Source organism: Macrosteles quadrilineatus, unplaced genomic scaffold (genome assembly GCF_028750875.1).
Source record: "Macrosteles quadrilineatus isolate MER2022 unplaced genomic scaffold, UCM_ALF_1.0 Scaffold_1__1_contigs__length_201487025, whole genome shotgun sequence".
Taxonomy (NCBI): domain Eukaryota; kingdom Metazoa; phylum Arthropoda; class Insecta; order Hemiptera; family Cicadellidae; genus Macrosteles; species Macrosteles quadrilineatus.
In genome coordinates, this window is record NW_026542594.1 from 25410388 (window position 1) to 25429700 (window position 19313).

Below are 19313 nucleotides of genomic sequence, written 5' to 3' on the forward strand. Positions count from 1 at the left end.
GGCGCATTTGTAACCTAATAGTTGAGATTGTCCAGGGTCAGGTGCTGATTGTGATGTGTTAAGCCTATTAAGCGCCACTGTTCTGTAGCTGCGCTCGTTATCACGATTACGCATCCTGTCTATGTTTCGTTGTCGCCGCGTCGGAGGCATTTAAAAGAAAAGGAAAAAACAAATAAACAAATTATAGCTACACACAACAACGATAAATGCACAAATTTAAGTTACAATTATGCTAACACGATCCGTCATAGCGACACAAAACAACGATAAATACACAAATTTAAGATACAACCATACTAACACGATCCGTCTTGGGGGTTATGTTTACAAAAACTCAAATAGTAAATAATTATACTCAATGCGTTTCATTGAATTGAAAAATAAATAGGTAACAGCAATTAAATTATACAGCTGATCAAAATGTAAACAATTGTGTTCTTCATAAGGATAACATGGGCACTTTCAAAGAAACTGGGGCAGAGCCCAAGAGACTTTTTCAAAAATGTAAGGCCAGGTTGCAAATCTATGCGACACGCTCTTTCCAATGAGACGTCAATGGATAAAATCGGTTAAGAAATGACGGAGGAGTTCAACCGACAAAGTTTCATGTAGCGTATTAATTATATAGATTAATTATTTACTAGGAGGTTGTCCAGTGGTCGAAAACTCGACCAAAAATATGTAGGCATACAGTTGGATGTTTTTAGCTAGAAGCGGTTGAGGTATGTTGGAATATCTTTGAGGATGAACCTTTTTGGCTGTAGTGAGTGTGATCATATGTTCAATGTCCACATGTCAATTTTTGAGGTTAAATCAAAACAAACAAACTGGCATGTTGTCAATTATAGGGATAATGTTGTGAAAGAATGTTCATTTAATATTAAATTAATTATTAATTTAGTATATGTCATTGTCTGATTTATTATAAAACATTCAGTATTTAGGCTACTGCATTTTATAAACCAAACTCGAATCTTGCTTCCTTCGCCTATCGTATAATGTTTTCCTGTTTGGTACGTGGTAAACTTATCAGATCACAAACAAAACTAAGCATTTGCTTAGTAAGTGAATTATTAGCAATACAATTTAGCTGTTAATTATAATTTAAATGGGTCAGAACTCAAAACGTTAGTCTATAAAGGTTTATTTTGTCATCTCGAGAGTACATAATTCTGACCCCTAACTTGAAACCCTTAAAAGGTGGGTCTTGGTCTTAAGATACAGTAGAACCCCTCATATCCGGCCACGACGGGACCAAGCCCCTGACCGGATAGCGATTTGGCCAGATAAACCAACCTACTATGAAAATGACAATTCATACCTAATAATAATAGGTAATCAATATGCAATCAAAAGTATCATTTAATTCTGTTCTGGGATCATTTTTAGAAAAATAATCATGTTTGTAAAAAGGAAAAAAAAATATTTGTAGGTTAAAGTCATTAAGTAATGAATGTACAAATACGATTCCAGGTAACAAAACCTATTAAATGGAGGTAAAAATGACAATAAATTGTACTTTAAGATCATTAGGACTTGAATGGTAGGCCTACATGGATTTCTACTCAACATTCTTAACCATTTTGTGAAGTACAAAAATTAATGTACTCGTATTGTACTGTAATAACCCCACTTTGGAAATAATCAATCAACTGATCTGGGTAGGATCAGAGGCCTACTAGCTCAACTGAGTATAGTGACTCAGCAAATAAATGTATAAACAAACAGATAAATAATGAGAACGATTTATTTTATGACTTGAGCCGTCACAAAGACTAGTGCTTGCATCTAAACGTCTGTAAGCTGCGAGAAAAAATTTAGATTTTGGCTTCCTGGAAGGGGCCGGATAAACAGAGGACCGGTAAAACCAAGGCCGGATATGAGGGGTTCTACTGTATCTGTAAACGAAACGTAAATCATCGTTATGTCCCAACAGTTTATCAGGTACTTTCCTGTTAAAGGGAACATTCATTATTATCGATGATTTTTTCTCGATATATCGATTTTAACAAATTGAAACATATCAGCTGACAACTACGATAAATATTGTTCAGTATCAACAAACAATAAGGAAATGAAACTGTTATAAAAAAATAACCTAACATAACTAACCAAACTTGCTGTGTAACTTGTAAAAAATTCCGTGCTTAACTTGCCTACTCTGTTATCAAACGGAATTTTTAATTGGTACAGCAAGTTTGGTTGTTACGTTAGGTTAGCTTAGAACAGTTTCATTTCTTAATCCATATAATAGACTATTTTAGCCTAAACAAGATCAGTTGTCAACTTGTGACAATCGGAAAACAAAAATATCGATATATTGAGAAAAAAATCATCGATAATAATGAATGTTCCCTTTAACAGGAAAGTACCGTTTATCATGTGTATCCCAGTCACAGCAACTACATTATTCTCTTAATCTAATGATCTACATTAATTTTGGAAGAAGATCCATTATTTTAATATTTGCTCATGTTAATTTAATTATTTTCAAAGCAACCATCACTTAATTTGAAGACAATAATTAAATATCAATTTATTCATTAGTTGATTTGGAATTAGTCTAGCATGACGTCACGATAGAAGACGGCAATGACGTATTTTTGCCGTTTGTGATCAGCTGCTTGTTTTAATCTTTTCATGGAAAAAAAATATAACCTTAAATACGTCATTGCCGTCTTCTATCGTGACGTCATGGTTGACGAGCATTACGGCCTGTTTTTTTAGTGTACACACTTATCTAATGATCTACATTAATTTTGGAAGAAGATCCATTATTTTAATATTTGCTCATGTTAATTTAATTATTTTCAAAGCAACCATCACTTAATTTGAAGACAATAATTAAATATCAATTTATTCATTAGTTGATTTGGAATTAGTCTAGCATGACGTCACGATAGAAGACGGCAATGACGTATTTTTGCCGTTTGTGATCAGCTGCTTGTTTTAATCTTTTCATGGAAAAAAAATATAACCTTAAATACGTCATTGCCGTCTTCTATCGTGACGTCATGGTTGACGAGCATTACGGCCTGTTTTTTTAGTGTACACACTAAAAAGGTTCATCTTCAAGGATGAACACCAAAACAGTTTTTTTCCACTACAAAAACCGCTTCTAGCTAAAAATTCCAATTGCACTGTACAGACTACTCTATTTTCACCCCACACTGTAAATAAAACATGTGATCGGAATTTTTCCGTCACCAGCATAGCAGCCCATAAAGCCCATGTTAATTTTTTTAAATTTCAAATTCATTTTTTGTGCTTATTTTTGAACCTATTTTAATTTTGAAAGGGATTCTGCACACCTACAGGAAAATATCTTTCTAACAGTATTCGTAGATTTTCCCTGCGATGCACACGAGCTGAGAAAAAAGGTTTTAAAGAAATATGCTTGACTATTAATACATAAGAAGATATTCGATTTTCGATAAGGTAACGGGGTTGGATTAAAAGTGTTTACATGGCTACAATCCCAAAATTAATTGTATTTATTTTGCCTTATTTTTATTTCATATTTATCTAACTTAGAAGCGCTCTCACCCCTCCAGTCGGGTGTGCCCCCCTGGTTGAGAACTGCTGGTCGAACACATTTATTTGTAGGCCTTAAAAGTCTAGATCGATGAATAAATATAATTTCATTTAGCCTAATCAATGGAATGTCACCTACATTCAAATTTATTTATAAAGTATTTATTTTCTTTCACAGTACCAAATTGGTCAGCTGTATATGATTGCTCGCCACAGTCATGAACAATCAGAGTCAGGCGAAGGTGTTGAGGTAGTTGTCAATGTACCTTGTGAACATCCGGAACATGGTAAAGGACAGTACACTGAGAAGCGAATTCACTTATCCAGGTATATTATTTTTGTTAGTAATCTTTTGCTTCTGTTAATTTAATATTTTGATTCATATTCAATTACTTACTTACTTACTGCCGTGGCTCTTAGTACCCAAGGAGTACTTCGCCTCGCCAATACACTGCCTCCAGATTTCTTGATCCATTGCTTCCTCCTTTCTTCTTCCCATTCTTCTCAGGTCTCTTCAAACTTGATCTTTCCATCTGAACTTGGGACCTTGAGGAGGTCTTCTACCTTGTCCTCATATTCACTTTAAAACATTCAAAAATCTGACCATATTAATTTTTCCCAGTCTGTATATTCTAGTGATTGCCGGATCCAAGAAAATGTCGGTACTGGATCCGGATCTTGAAAAACTGTCAAGAGACAGATACACGCTGTCATAAGGGCGGGTTAAAAAAACGTAATTAACAGAAAGCCAATTTAAATCAAACTTTTATTATTTTTTATCATGAAGCAGATCAAAAAACTAACAAAAACAAAGAAACGAACAAAGAACAAAGAAGGTGGGTTGTTGGTGAGATTAAAATACTAACGGGATATTTTCTAGACAAGATTCTAGGCCGTTAGCTTATCATCCAAGTACAAAACTAAAAAATAGAGGTGAGCACATATCCGAAAAAACGGGTCGGATTCAGTTCGAAAAGATACATGCCATTACCATATATTTAATTTATTTGTATCAAGAGACAAACACTGAAACATGGCCTTGCCATATAAGTTATTTGCATCAAGAGACAAACACTGAGACATGGCCTTTCCATATATGTCATTTGCATCAAGAGACGAACCCTGAGGCATGGCCTTGCCATATAAGGCACTTGCACAAAGAGACAAACACTAAGACATGACCTGGCCATAAGTTATTTGCATCAAAAGACAAACACTGAGTCATGGTCTTACCATATAGGGTTTTTGCAACAAGGGCAAACACTGAGACATGGCCTCGCCATATAAGTTATTTGCATCAAGAGGCAAACACTGAGACATGGCCTTGCCATATGAGTTATTTGCATCAAGAGGCAAACAATGAGACATGGCCTTGCCATATAATTATTTGCATCAAGAGACAAACACTGAGCCATGGCCTTGCCATATAAGTTATTTGCATAATGAGACAAACACTGGAACATGGCCTTGCCATATAAGTTATTTGCATCAAGAGACTAACACTGAGTCATGGCCTTGCCATATAAGCTATTTGCATCAAAAGACAAACACTGAGACATGGCCTTGCCATATAAGTTATTTGCATCAAAAGACAAACACTGAGCCATGGCCTTGCCATATAAGTTATTTGCATAATGAGACAAACACTGGAACATGGCCTTGCCATATAAGTTGTTTGCATCAAGAGACTAACACTGAGTCATGGCCTTGCCATATAAGCTATTTGCATCAAAAGACAAACACTGAGACATAGCCTTGCCATATAAGTTGTTTGCATCAAGAGACAAACACTGAGACATGGCCTTGCCATATAAGTTATTTGCATCAAAAAACAATTACTGAGTCATGGCCTTGCCATTTAAGTTATTTGCATCAAAAAACAAACACTGAGTCATTGCCTTGACATATACGTTATTTGCAACAAGAGACAAACACTGGAACATGGCCTTGCCATATAGGTTGTTTGCATCATGAGACAAACACTGGAACATGGCCTTCCCATATAAGTTATTTGCATCAAGAGACAAATACCGAGACATAGCCTCGCTATATAAGTTATTTGCAGCAGGAGGCAAACAATGAGACATGGCCTTGCCATATAAGTTATTTGCATCAAGAGACAAACACTGAGACATGGCCTTGCCACTTAAGTTATTTGCATGAAGAGGCAAACACTGAGACATAGCCTCGCTATATAAGTTATTTGCATCAAGAGGCAAACTATGAGACATGGCCTTGCCATATAATTATTTGCATCAAGAGACAAACACTGAGACATGGCCTTACCATATAAGTTATTTGCATCATGAGACAAACACTGAGTCATGGCCTTGCCATATAAGTTATTTGCATCAAAAGACAAACACTGAGACATGGCCTTGCTATATAAGTTATTTGCATCAAGTGGCAAACACTGAGACATGGCTTTGCCGTACAAGTTATTTGTATCAAGAGGCAAACACTGAGACATGGCCTTGTCATATAAGTTGTTTGCATAAAGAGACAAACACTCGGGGAAAAGAACGGTCTTGTACATGGATACAGAGAGCTTTTTGTTAGTAAGAAAATCGGGAAAAACCGGGGTTGTACAGTGACACAGATAGCTTTGTGTTAAAAAAATCGGGGTTGTACAGTGATACAGATAGCTTTGTGTTAGTAAAAACATCGGGGTTGTACAAAGTACAGTGATACAGACAGCTTTGTTTTAGTAAAAAAAATCGGGGTCTTACAGTGATACAGACTGCTTTGTGTTGGTAAAAAAATCGGGGTTTCATTGTGATACAGACAGCTTTGTGTTGGTAAAAAAATCGGGGTTGTACAGTGATACGGACTGCTTTGTGTTAGTTAACAAATCGGGGTTGTACAGTGATACAGACTGCTTTGTGCTGGTAAAAAAATCGGGTTTGTACAGTGATACAGACAGCTTTATGTTAGTAAACAAATCGGGGTTGTACAGTGATACAGACAGCTTTGTGTTTAGTAAACAAATGGGGTTGTACAGTGATACAGACAGCTTTGTGTTAGGAAAAACATCGGGATAAAATTTGAAAAAAACGGATCCATCAAAACCGGATCCAGCCCAAGATCCGGAATCTTTTGGATCCGATCCGGTACCGGTTCTAGCTCGGTACCATCACTAGTATATTCATGAAAACCTAAATTATGTTGATGAAAATAAGAAAAACTTTGAGCAGTTTTTAATAAATACCCTTGCCGCAGCAAACTTGCAGACTAAGCGAATTTCAATTTGTCCCATTGGATTCATACAAGACATATTTATTTCCCCTTTACCTAAGAATTACTCTTTAATGTGGTATAAATTGGATTTGCTACGGAACCAATTATAAATAGGCAGTTTATTATAAAATTTCACAAAGTTTAATTTGAAAGAATTAGAGCCTACCTGTAATGGCCAGCCTGTGATGAGGTATGTCCAGTTGTTCCTTTCTTCGTGTGAAGTCTGCATGGTTGGGAAAGTTAGTCAAAATTTCTAACTAGTTAGAAGTTAGAAGATAGTCCCATAAAAAGTAACTGATAGAAGTTACTAGTTAGTTATTTTAAAAAGTAACTGATATAAGTTATTAGTTCTTAGGCCTAGTTAAAAAACTAACCGTTAGAAAATAAAGTTTTCGACATACGAAGAAGATAGCTGTTTGTTGGACAGTTGTTTTAAAGGATTTCATATGTAATGAAATAATGACACATTTTGGTTACTAATTGTGTTTTAATTAAATATTAATTAAACATCGTCACATTTACATTACATTTTACATTCATTACTACAACTAAATTTACTTTAAATGCCTATTAAACTTTAAAAGTAGTTGTTTTTCAAAATTGGTGTCAATGATTCTTCCTTGTCTGTTAGTGATGACTAGGCTTGCTGCACTGAACAGGCGTTCACAGTGCGCTGATGATGGAACCGCTGTGTTGAATTTTATGAAGAGGTTCTTGCAGAATTCTGACATTCCTTTCACGTCTACGATGTCATGGAGATAACATGCCAACTCGGATTCGGCCTTGGCCCTCTCTGGTTTAAATACATTTTACGTGGTGTCGATTAAAAAATTTTCCGTTAACCCGAAAAATTTATATAGTTGAAAGATCCTAAAAAGTACCGGTTTTTAAGAAACTCTGCACTAACACAAGCTTAAAATCTTTCTGAAATTTTTATAGCTTATTGGTAGGTCCATTGTTAGCATTTCCATGCATTTAAAAATTTTTATTCCCAGTAGTTTTTATGCTACTGTTAATTTTTTAAATGTATGCTAATCGTTAATAAGACGCAAAAAATGACCGTCAAAATACCATAGTGTTTGCTGTGACACAAGCAGCATGAAAACTACTGTGAATAAAATTTTTTAAATGCATGGTAATGCTAACCAATGAACCTACCAATAAGCCATAAAAATTTCAGAAAGATTGGCTCAGTGGTTTGTTTACAAATAAATTTTAAACTTCAGTGTTAGTGCAGAGTTTCTTAAAAACCAGTACTTTTTAGGATCTTTCAACTATATAAATTTTTCGGGTTAATGGAAAATTTTTAATCGACACCACGTAAAATATATTTAAAACAGCTTATATTTAATGTTTGTTTCAACAAAATCGGATAATCCATCTCAGAGATATTTAGGCTCAAACTCGAGTGCACATATTTATTTCCCCAACAAAGGTGATACAAAAACTTGTCATCACTCTGTTTTCAATAGTTAAAAAACAAATAGTGATCATCTCACCTTTCCTGACATAAACATTACTTTCGATACACAAACATAAGTTACAACTGAAGTTCCCGGTTAGGTCAAAACACAGTTTGTTGATTTTCAATTAGCTGAATGTTACACTAAAATTAATTGTACAGCCGTATTGTGTTTAACTTTAATTATTTTTGTTTTGGGTAAACACAATAAACATTTTTACGCGAGTCCACCCTATTCATTTTTTTCAACTTGTTGAAATATGTCACTTAAGTTTGGCCACTTGAAATCACACTCAGAGCCCGTCATTGCAAACAAATGTTATAAATCTACTGTACTTCATTAAAACTGTTCACTTGTTAAAACTGTAACTTATATATTAAAAATATTTAACTATCACTAAAATATATATAACAACAAGACAACTAAGAAACACTTGGGCGAAAACAAATGAATTAACACCTATCACGGTCAGATAATGAACATCGACTGAAGTGAAGACAATGTTTTGACACTTTACATTACAATTACATTTCAATCCCCAAACCCTTCCCACCCTTCGGTGCTTGGGGTGTTGTTATTGGCTGCCATTGTCCCACCCCCCCCCCTGGGTCCGCTGCATACCAAAGCAACTGGACTTTGACTTTCTCTTTCCCCACCCCCATGTTGTTGGAAACAAGGGCGCTGACCTCTTACGTACGCATGCAACCCTCACTGAACACGTAAAATAAATAACCCGTATTGGAAATACTTACGCCTGACCAAAAAACTTAACGATTTAAAAACTAGCGAATATATTATCTATTCGTTGGCTATAAAACTAACTGAGTAGAAGTTATTTCCAGCTCTTTTTAAAAACTAACGAATAAAATAGAAGTTAGCCGAAAAAACAAACGAATAGCGCTATTCGTTAGAATTCCTATTTGTTATTCCCAAGTATGGAAGTCTGAATGGTAATCCTGCCTGGTGGAAACCTCATCAAAATTAGCTTTATAGTAAAAATATTGTAGATGTATAAATTAATGATTGTGAAAATATGTAGTCTGATAAATTACATAAGATTTAACAAGTAGGCCTACTCAAGTTTGCTGTTATGGGGAAGGTAAAAATTGTTTTAACCAAATGTTGGTACTGTAGTATAAGGTGAAATAAATAAATTGCCAAATTTAATCAACATATGTCCAAAAACAAGTAAACTACAACAGTTTACTTAATTTCCTTAAGAATAACATGGGAATTTTCAATTTACAATTCTTAAATTTTTTCCATAACCAAAAACCGTACAAAACAGGGGTGTAGTGGTTCCAGAACGCACCGGAACGCCGTTCCGGCAATGGTTTTGGACGGGAGTGGAAATTTTATAAAACTGTTATCACAAATTTAATTGTTAATGAAGAAATATTTTTCGCTTCAGACAAATCAATGTTGGGAAAAAAACTAAAAATTATTTAATGTAGCTTATGCAATAAAAATGTAGTTACCGTACAATGAATAATACCGTAAGAATGAATATAACATTAATGTTGCCAAAACCTGGCAAACTACGCTACTTCAACATGGTCGCCATTCTAAAGATCAAAATCATCAAATTCATCAAAATCGGACCAAAATTACTCAAGTTATCACGTTTACGGACGTATATATATATACGTACTTAAAACAAAGTTCCCCTCTGGTTTAAATTAAAGATAGTAAAAAAGTGATTCAACTCAGCTGAATTTTAATTTAATTTTAATTTTCTTTTAGGCTGATACTATTTTTCTTTGATCTGTACTCAATCATATGTTCTCAAAATTCAACTATTTGTAAACTGTTCGTAACTTATTTATTTGTTTTGTTCATTTTTACATCTTTCATATTTCTCTCTGCTTGAAAACGTTTGTATTAAACGAAAATAATTTGCTGTTTCATGTTTCTTTTTTCATAATTCTATCAAGAAATCCCCAAGAACAATATATAACTTATATACGGTATATATATACATACAGTATATATACATACAGTATACAGAGTGTCCCGGAACTCTCTACCAATATTTTAGGAGTTTTTAAGATTGGACGAGTATTAACTGAGATATGGCGATTTTAGTGATATGTGACCTCTGAAGGTTAGTTGGAGCGCATGCTGAAAGCGGTCACGTATCACTAAAATCGCCATATCTCAGTTAATACTCGTCCAATCTTAAAAACTAAGGTGTCAATCGATTTGTATTGAAATTGCATTAAAAAAGTTATTCTTGTAAAATTTTTGTAAAATCAACGGTTTTCGAGTTATTTAAGAAACAAAATTTTAAACGGCCGCCATTTTGTTTTATGAATTGGAAAGATCGTCATAATTTTTTGGTAGCTTTGTCTAGTTGTCATAAATGTTTGTGCAAAGTTTCAATTTCGTATGTTTAACCATACTTTAGAAAAAAATTAATAACTGAAAAAAACAAAATGGCGGCTGTGTGAGTAACTAAGGACTTCCGGACAATTTAAATACGATATTTAGGTATGTTTCTTACCCAGGAGCAATGCCCTAAAATATTGGTAGAGAGTTCCGGGACACCCAGTATTTATATATAGATACATATATAAAATTTTGAACGAATGGTATTTTTGGCCTCTGGGGACATCAAAATGAAAAAGTAAATCGGTCCCGGCCCTAGGTCTTACCTACGGTAATTACTTTTCTATAGGGAAATTCGCTAAAATCAGGTCATTTCACAGTAGTGTAGCGAAAAAGGTTTTATTATTCCTTCCCAGAATTATTAGCAGATACCTTCTTGGGTTGATTTGTGTTGTATTTTTCAATGATTTGTTGTATTTTTCAATGTTTTTCAATTGAAGGTAAGACAGACACAGGACGGTAATTAACTATGTTTGACGCAAAGTTCTAGGGGGGGAATAAACTAGTATTCACCTGAGTCAGGCTAGGCCTACCCCTAGAACCGGCCACACTCAAATTTCTTCCCTGGAGTTCTCAGAAGGAGCCGGAAAAAATCCAGGGGTCGATACAAAGTTGTCACGGCTTTGACTAGTCAATTTATTTAAAATTTAATTGAAGGCTCAGAGCTCTAGAAGCGCTCAGGAAATCCTGCAGACGCCCAGTTGGAGCTATATCATCCCAGCCTTCGTAAAAGTGTTTTTTGGAGAATTTTGCCTAACTTTTAGAATGACTCTGTAGGGCCGACGAGTATCCAATCTTAAGCCAATTTGGTATAAATACTCGTATTAAGCTTTAAAATAATTAACACTCTAGTAAAATAAATAAAAGTGCAACGATCGGATGAACAAAATCTAGAATAAAAATCCCTACAGAGTTGTCAGAGCCTAATTAATATAACTGGACGGATAATTTATCGTGAAATGATTTAAAATAAATTTAGTATTAATTTACGTAGCTGTTTGTTCAACTCAGCCTGCTCCCTAGACTTGATTCTTTCACCCGCCAAAGACGGGTTTTAGAACTTAGACGGCAAGTCTCGGGGTATTAAAACGTTGAATCAATTAAAATAATTTAAGTAATAATTCGTTAAGCGAACGAAACAAATGTAATTTCGTGGACAATTAATTTAATTCGAGCCGAAAGGTATCCACCGCTAGTCAATTATCAATTATCAATCATTAAGATGGGGACGCCACTTAGGTGTGTATTTTAACCCAAATATGAGTGAAGGGTGAGTGTAGAATGGTGTGAGATGATCTGTGTAGCTTTGTTACTGACTAAGATCAGCTGTTTCATTAGCCAGGATCATTTATTTAAAGCCCAATGATCAGGAACAGCTGGGTCCAGTTTCGAACCATCAAAAAGCTACTGACTTTTCTCAGGATCGAACTGGCGACCTTTTGATTAGTAGGCGAGCACTATAACCACTCAGCTACCCAGCCAGTCGCTGACCGGCAGGAACTGGCGGGTCAAGACTCCAATCGGCGAAAACTAATTTATGGAGATTTAGAAAATTAAATCAAACTTAAACGGGTAAAAAATAGGTGGCAGACGAGTATGCGTATGTTAAAAGAATATTTAAATGAAAGTAAGAAAGTCTGAAAAGGTAGCTAACCTGAATCAATGGGTAACGTAGTATCGTATGGCGTGATCATAATTCGTGTTAGACGGGCTTCCCGTGAACGAGTCGACGGTTGAACAGTGAATAAATCTTGTCTGGCTCTAATCCCGATTTCCTCGGCCGCGGCTTAAGCGCTCCGGTGGTGATTTTGGAAACTAACCAACAGCTGATCGGGGATTCGGTCTAGTTATCGTCTGTCATCGTCAATCAACAAACACCAGTTTGAGGTTATGTCGTTGTTGTCGGTGATAAATACTTGTAAAATTGGTCGGTTTAACTTTGTTTGGTGAAACGGAGTGCTATTATGAATAAATATGCAGTTGTGGGTGTGTTTGTGTACTTCAATGTTATTAAAAGTAGGCCTACGTTCTTAAAAAACATTGTTAACACATAGGCCTAGGAGTAGGACGTTGTGGATAAAAATCGGGTAAGTTATGGTGTTTATTGATTAGCAGTACGTTTTTACCCCCCTCAAAATTTGGTACCTCACATATGTCGTATTTATCTCCCTTCTTAAAAATTGTTCTGACAAATTTATGAAATCTTAACTGTCAGGAAAGATTCCTTTAATAAAAGGACGATTTATAAAATAAATAAGGGGTTTTAGGAGAAAATTTTTCACATACTTTATTAGTTTCAAAGGGATTTCATCATGTCCTCTAGAAAATTTATTTTTAAGATTTGAGATAATTTTATTAATTTCATTTTCCGTAACTGGACTACATTTCAACAGTTTTATGATTAAAGTTTAATTTACTCTGTCGGATGGATGAATTAATTACAGTATTTATGTTTATGGGGGTTTTTGTACTAAGTCATCTATTGCATTGCATTATTGAGGGGTCCTCAATACTTGCATGTTCTTTTTAATTTTCCCTATGATTCCTTGCCTTTGTTGATTTACCTGTCTCTTTGTTTATTATTTCCCACGATATCTTACATGTGCAAACTATGTGTATTCAGATTTTATCAGATTTTTTTATTGGTTCATCATATTGGTTTTAGCGAATTTCCTTATAGGGAAATAGCTATTACTGTAGGTGGCCCGGTAAGACCTAGGCCCGGGACTTTTTCATTTTTATGTCCCTAGGGGCCAAAAACACTATTCTTTCAAAATTGTATATATGATTTTCACTATTAAAATTTCATCTAATGACAAAGTTTTCTTGATCTCTTAATGAAGTTTAAATCCTTATTACTTATTTCCATTATAATTAAAACAAGTTCTAACACAACATAGAAATGTTCTTCTAATTTTTGCTAACCATTAAGAGAAAATGTTTGTTTTGTGTTCAGTTGTTGGGAAAAGTCTAGTAAATCATTGGTAACTGAGAAAATTTATTTTACCTAACCCGCCATGTTAAACTTCCCTATCCCAAGCGTGATGTATATAACTTCGTTACTTCTCGAGTGATGTAAAGTAGAAAAAAACTCACTCGGTGATGTAATGAAACCCATTTAAATAACATTGAGTACTTAACTTAAAAAATATACCTCTATGGAGCCAACGACGTTAAACGCTAGAAATCAGCTGTGCGCTTGAATTTTATTGTTATGTTTTGAAGAATTTTCCTAACCTAGCTTTTGTTTGTAAATGAACGTTACTGTTAGAAGATGAGTGAAATGAATAATGAAAAATATTGTTCGTAACCTCCTGTATATTGTCGGGTCAGGTAAAATCTTGTACGTTACACGTTACGCAAGAGTGTGTTTACATCACTTCGGTAAATTATGCAACTCGCTTCCGCTTGTTGCACAACATTCACCTGCGTGATGTAAAAACGCTCTTACTACACTTGTAAGGTAAATAGCTATTATTTTACTCTTAGTGATGTTTTAGAAAAAAAAAATAAATGAATAAAAATACTGTTAATTTCTACTAGCAAACTGCCTTACTGGATCCAGTCTTTCATTCCTCGTGTGTTTTACGTGACAGAAAAAGCTTGGAATTACTACCCTTATACCATAACAGGTGAGTTCTTGTATATTAGATATTCATCAAGTATCTTCTTTATTCAGATCTGATTGAAGAGCTTAAATTAATTGTTTATAAACAATGCTTCAAGTGACTTTAGAGCCAACATTGAAATATAATCAACAAACAGTATGTAATTTTAAACCTAAACATTTAAGCAGGACAAAGTGAAAGAGTCTCAGTATTGAGAAGTGCTCTCCCATTCCAAGGAACTTGTATACTGGACTTGAAGGGTGATGCAAGAGTTGAAGTCGATGTAGACTTGTTGAAAGCATTGATCACAGGGTTTATGACGCACCGGAATATTTTAACACTGGACATTGATGCGGTTTCAGTCCTTCAAAAAATATGTTATAGTGTCACATTTACTTCACTGTTGGCTAAATATCTAAGACTAGGCTATCATACTTAATAATAATATAAAGGTATAAACTACAAAAAAATCTAATGGCCAGACACTATTATTCAAACTTAACAACATCTTGCTGTTATTATTACGGCCATCTTGTGATTGTAACGGCCAAAACAGTCAGTGGGTGACTAAATGAAATAGCTATAGTTGCTATTTGATTGAAAACAACAAGTTTTGTTTGTAATTTCAATCACTTACCTGCTTTTTGGCTTGTTGGCTTTGTCTATTCATTAAAAAATGAAACTTGACATTTAAATTTTATTATGTTTGTCTCATTTAGAGTGTAATTTGTGATTTTTTTTGTTTTATGTGCGGCTGGATTTCTTCAGAATACACGGTTAGTAATATATAAATTGCCTTTGCTTTGCTTTTACAACATAAGTTACTACATGCAAATACCTAAATCAATGGTCATTGGTAATATTAATTTTTAATTATTGTGTTATGATTGAGTCTGTTAAATTAAACAATAAAATTATTGAGCGGAGTGAGCGAAGCTCTTATACTGCACTCTAGGGATGAGCATTGATACTAAACCATCAGTATTCACATTTGATTTTCTAATAACATCTTCGGTAAAATCTATGTTTTCTTCACTAAGTTTTTTTACTGCTTTCCGTCTCAGCTAATTAATCCAGCTACTGGCTATGGATGCTCTAGATATGGCAATTTTTCTTTTACATTTGCGAGATAAAATATTGGTCTTAATTAATTGATTATGCTGGAGCATGAGTGGTGCCGCTGAAACTTATTACAAATGAATTGATTTTTGGCAGCATTCAGAACATAAACCTCACCAATCTTCTATATTAATAGGCATGCATGTTCCTTTAAAACCTTTTTTTCAGCTCGTGTACATCGCAGGGAAACTCTACACACTGTTAGAAAGATATTTTCCTGAAGATGTGCAAAATCCCTTTATAAATTAAAATAGGCTTAAAATTAAGCACAACAAAATAATGAATTTTAAATAAATAAAATAATTAATATGGGCCTTATGGGTTGCTATGTTGTTCACAAAATATCAATGAAAACAGAAAATCAAAACAAATGGAAGGAATTCCAATCACATGTTTTATTTACATTGTGGGGTGAAAATAGATATGCCTGTACATTACATATTTTTGGTTGAGTTTTCGACCATTGGACGACCTCTAGTGTAGATAATTATCTCTGTTGTGTCTAGTCCAGTTCACAATATTTTTTTATTCAATAATTCATCAGATTTTTAACTGAATAAATACAAAAATTCAATTTTGCTATAGTCACCCCCACCCGACAAAGTTGGCTTCCTTGCACTGTTTATAGGTTTATACTTTGGCGCACATCAGGATTCCAACCAAACAACACAAAACAGTGTGGTTTTATTATGCACGTAATCCGTGTACTCTTGGAAATAGGTTGGCAAAACTTAAAGATAATAATACTATGATTATCTGATTGACTATTATAACTACGATTTATCCTGTCATTTCAAGTTTATAGTTTATATTATATTTTCGTTCAACGCTTGGTTTGAACATAACCTGAAGTGTAGCATGTGAAAGATGAATTATAAGTGGGCCTAACATGTTTAAAAATAATGAACTCGGTGAAAGTGATTGTGAATAATGGTTGACCAGAAATAGCAGAAACTGAAAACATGTTTCATTAAACCTGTCACCTGAAAAATCAAGAAAGCAGTATGAACAAGCATACAAACTGTTTTCCTAGCTTTGCGCGTAACTGTCAGAAAATGTTTTATTGGCATATTTTGAAGAACAATCTACTTGTTTATTACGGTATGTGTTTAAACTGATTACCTATTACTGTTTATACCCAAATAAGTAACACTCGACTAAAATCAGCTAGTGCAGTATTTCCCATTCCATTCATGGCTTGGGTTTAACCTAACCTAAAAACGTGTTGTATAGTGTTTGAAAGACTAATTATTTATAACCTAGTGACTGTAGAAAAAATATAATATGTAACATGAGTGCAAAAGGCTTTTGCTCACTAGTTACACAAATAACATTTTTTTCAAGTTTGTCAAGACCAACTTTCAAATTTTCATTACAATTGAGTTCAGGAAATACCCTGATATTTCGATAGTTGGCCAAACACATTGATGTTTGATGAAAACATCATTAACTTAACATTGATGTACTGTACAAACAATAAAAACAACGATGTTTTGAAAACATCAGATTTCAATGCTGATCCTTACTACTCTTCAGCTTTTGATTTACAAATACTCCTCCTGAAAGGCTGAAGTGATCCACACTAAATTTTCACAGACAAAGTTACCAACTATGCGAAACATATAAATCTGAGATGGTAAAAATCTGACTTCAGAGCTCTGTTATACAGAATTTAAACTTTTAGAAATTTAACATGGTCCTTATTAGTTGATTGGTGGCTATTATAGTTCTGCAACATAACAATGAAAGTGTAAACAAAAGAGTTGTTACATGTTTAACAAGCCATTTATACAAGCACATTACAAAAGCAGGAGAAAAGAAAAGAATAATTGTTAATACTACTGATTATACACTACAAAATGAATAACCAACAAGACCTAGGTAGAATGGGGAAATTCATGCCAAATGATTTAACATTAATTGTTGTGTACACCTTTAAAAACAATAGATAGCCTATGGATAGAAAATAGATAGTAAGGCCTACATCTTGAGAGAAGAATGGTTATTTCTCAAAAGTGTCGGATTAATAAGCTTGTTCCACTCAGTATTGCAAGCATCGTTCACCTAGTTTTGGGAAAATTGAATACAAAGAACAAATTTCCAAAATTGCATCTACCTTTGTGCTTTTAGCTTAAATCATATTTTTTGTTGACCCTCACACTTCCAATTGTTGGGTTGTCCAAAATTGTTGCGACTATGACACACACTAGGCCTATGATTATTTTTTCTCTAAATATAATAATTCTTTTAAAGTACTGTAATATATTTTTATTTAGATTGGGCATAAACCGGTCATAAGACCATTTGACTATGATAGCCTAAAATATAACTTTATTACATGTCTGTTTAAATACTCAAATCAATCTTATGGTAATTATTTTAGTTAGTTACCTAATCATGTTTTTAATGTTTGCTTGACACATCAGTGCAATATTTTAATTCAGTGAATTGTTTTTTTTTTTAGTGTTCATTCTTACCAAAGTTTAGTATCAACATCCAGACCAAATTTGAGAACAACAATGGAACAAACGACAATGTAAGTAAAATCTCTTACTGAAATGAATTGAAATGTTGGAGCAAAAATATTTTATTCAATAAAAAACCATTTCAAAATTAAGTGTTTCAACCCTATTGCGTGCAAATTGAAAAAAACGGTATCAGCATCAGCAATCTGATACAAACTTTCTCCCATTAGCTTATCAACAACCATTATGGATAAACACACATATGGATAAAATGTTGTAGTTTGCTTGTTTATGGATATATTTTAACCAAATTTGGAAATGGTTTTTATTTCATACTAATCTATGAACATAGCAGTAAAAAAACACACATCAATATCTTCCCTGTAGCAGCGAACCTAAGATCTCACTAAAATTAATGTTATTTAAATAGGAAATAAATCTGACAATTTTTAGGGTATATGTGAGTAGAAATCCAGCCAGGTAAATGGAAATTCGCTTAGTCTGCAGGTTTGCTGCTGCGGGGTATTTTATATTTTTCTTTTAATATTCTTTTAGATTAGGGCCTACGTCCTTTTATGTGTTTTATAATCTTATTTCTTTTAACACGATATGTCCATATTTAACTAAAATAAAAGGAAAAGAAGACAAATCTATATCCTCCTCCTATATACTAATGTAAAAAGAAGCAAAACATGTGTTGTGTACAATCACAGCCACCTCTAATACAAGGCTGCGATGTTCGAACTGGCAATGCCACACTCACCCGCCGCCTGGGTCCGGCACTCGTGCTAGGCTATATACATCAATGAGACGATTGCTGCTCTGTATCAATGAATGAAAGTATTTAAATTACATATTTTAGTGGATTTTAAGGTATAGTAAAATAGACAAATTAGAATATATGTTGTTTATTTAGTTAAAAATTGCACCACAATATGTCTAAAACTAAAGATACAAACATAATGTTTTTGGTTGCATTTATCATATTGTAAGTGCGATGAATGTGGAAATAGATGGACTTTACATATTTACTTTGTTAATTTGATAACTTATAGGGGCCCTACTATTAAATAACAATCTCATGGTATCTGTATTATATGTCTGTTATTCAACATGGTAAAAACTACTAGACAGACAGGGCTTAAATTTTACAAAATATAGCTACTATACCAAGACTGGTAATACAGTAGTAAGACTAACTTATTGCCACTTCAATATATTTGTAGAGACTTTGGGATTTGTAGGGACTAGCATCCAACAATTTGTTCAAATAAAAAATTTTCAATTTTCAATAGGAATATTGTCTTTTAGTCTACCTGAGGAAATCATAAGTTAGCGACAACAAAATTTGAAATTTTCATTTTGAAGGTATACTTACTAAATAATTTATTTTCTTCAAATAACTAATTACTAAGCAAAACGTTTGCCATTTTTTTTAAACGATTTCAGAATCCAAGCCTCCATATGGCGTTCCAAAACATTTATTGAGCGAAGCTCTT

The 19313-nt window shown here is 33.8% G+C and overlaps 1 protein-coding gene across 1 annotated transcript in view; it reads left to right on the plus strand.

Annotated features, from left to right (window-relative positions):
- Positions 1-19313, plus strand: part of LOC129005297 (cytoplasmic phosphatidylinositol transfer protein 1) — a 57752-nt gene that overhangs the window by 11315 nt on the left and 27124 nt on the right. Inside the window, exons 2-5 of the mRNA XM_054434158.1 lie at positions 3713-3861; positions 14166-14254; positions 14999-15006; positions 17814-17885. Of these exons, the coding sequence (XP_054290133.1) occupies positions 3713-3861; positions 14166-14254; positions 14999-15006; positions 17814-17885 (318 nt within the window). The remainder of the gene's footprint in view (positions 1-3712; positions 3862-14165; positions 14255-14998; positions 15007-17813; positions 17886-19313) is intronic.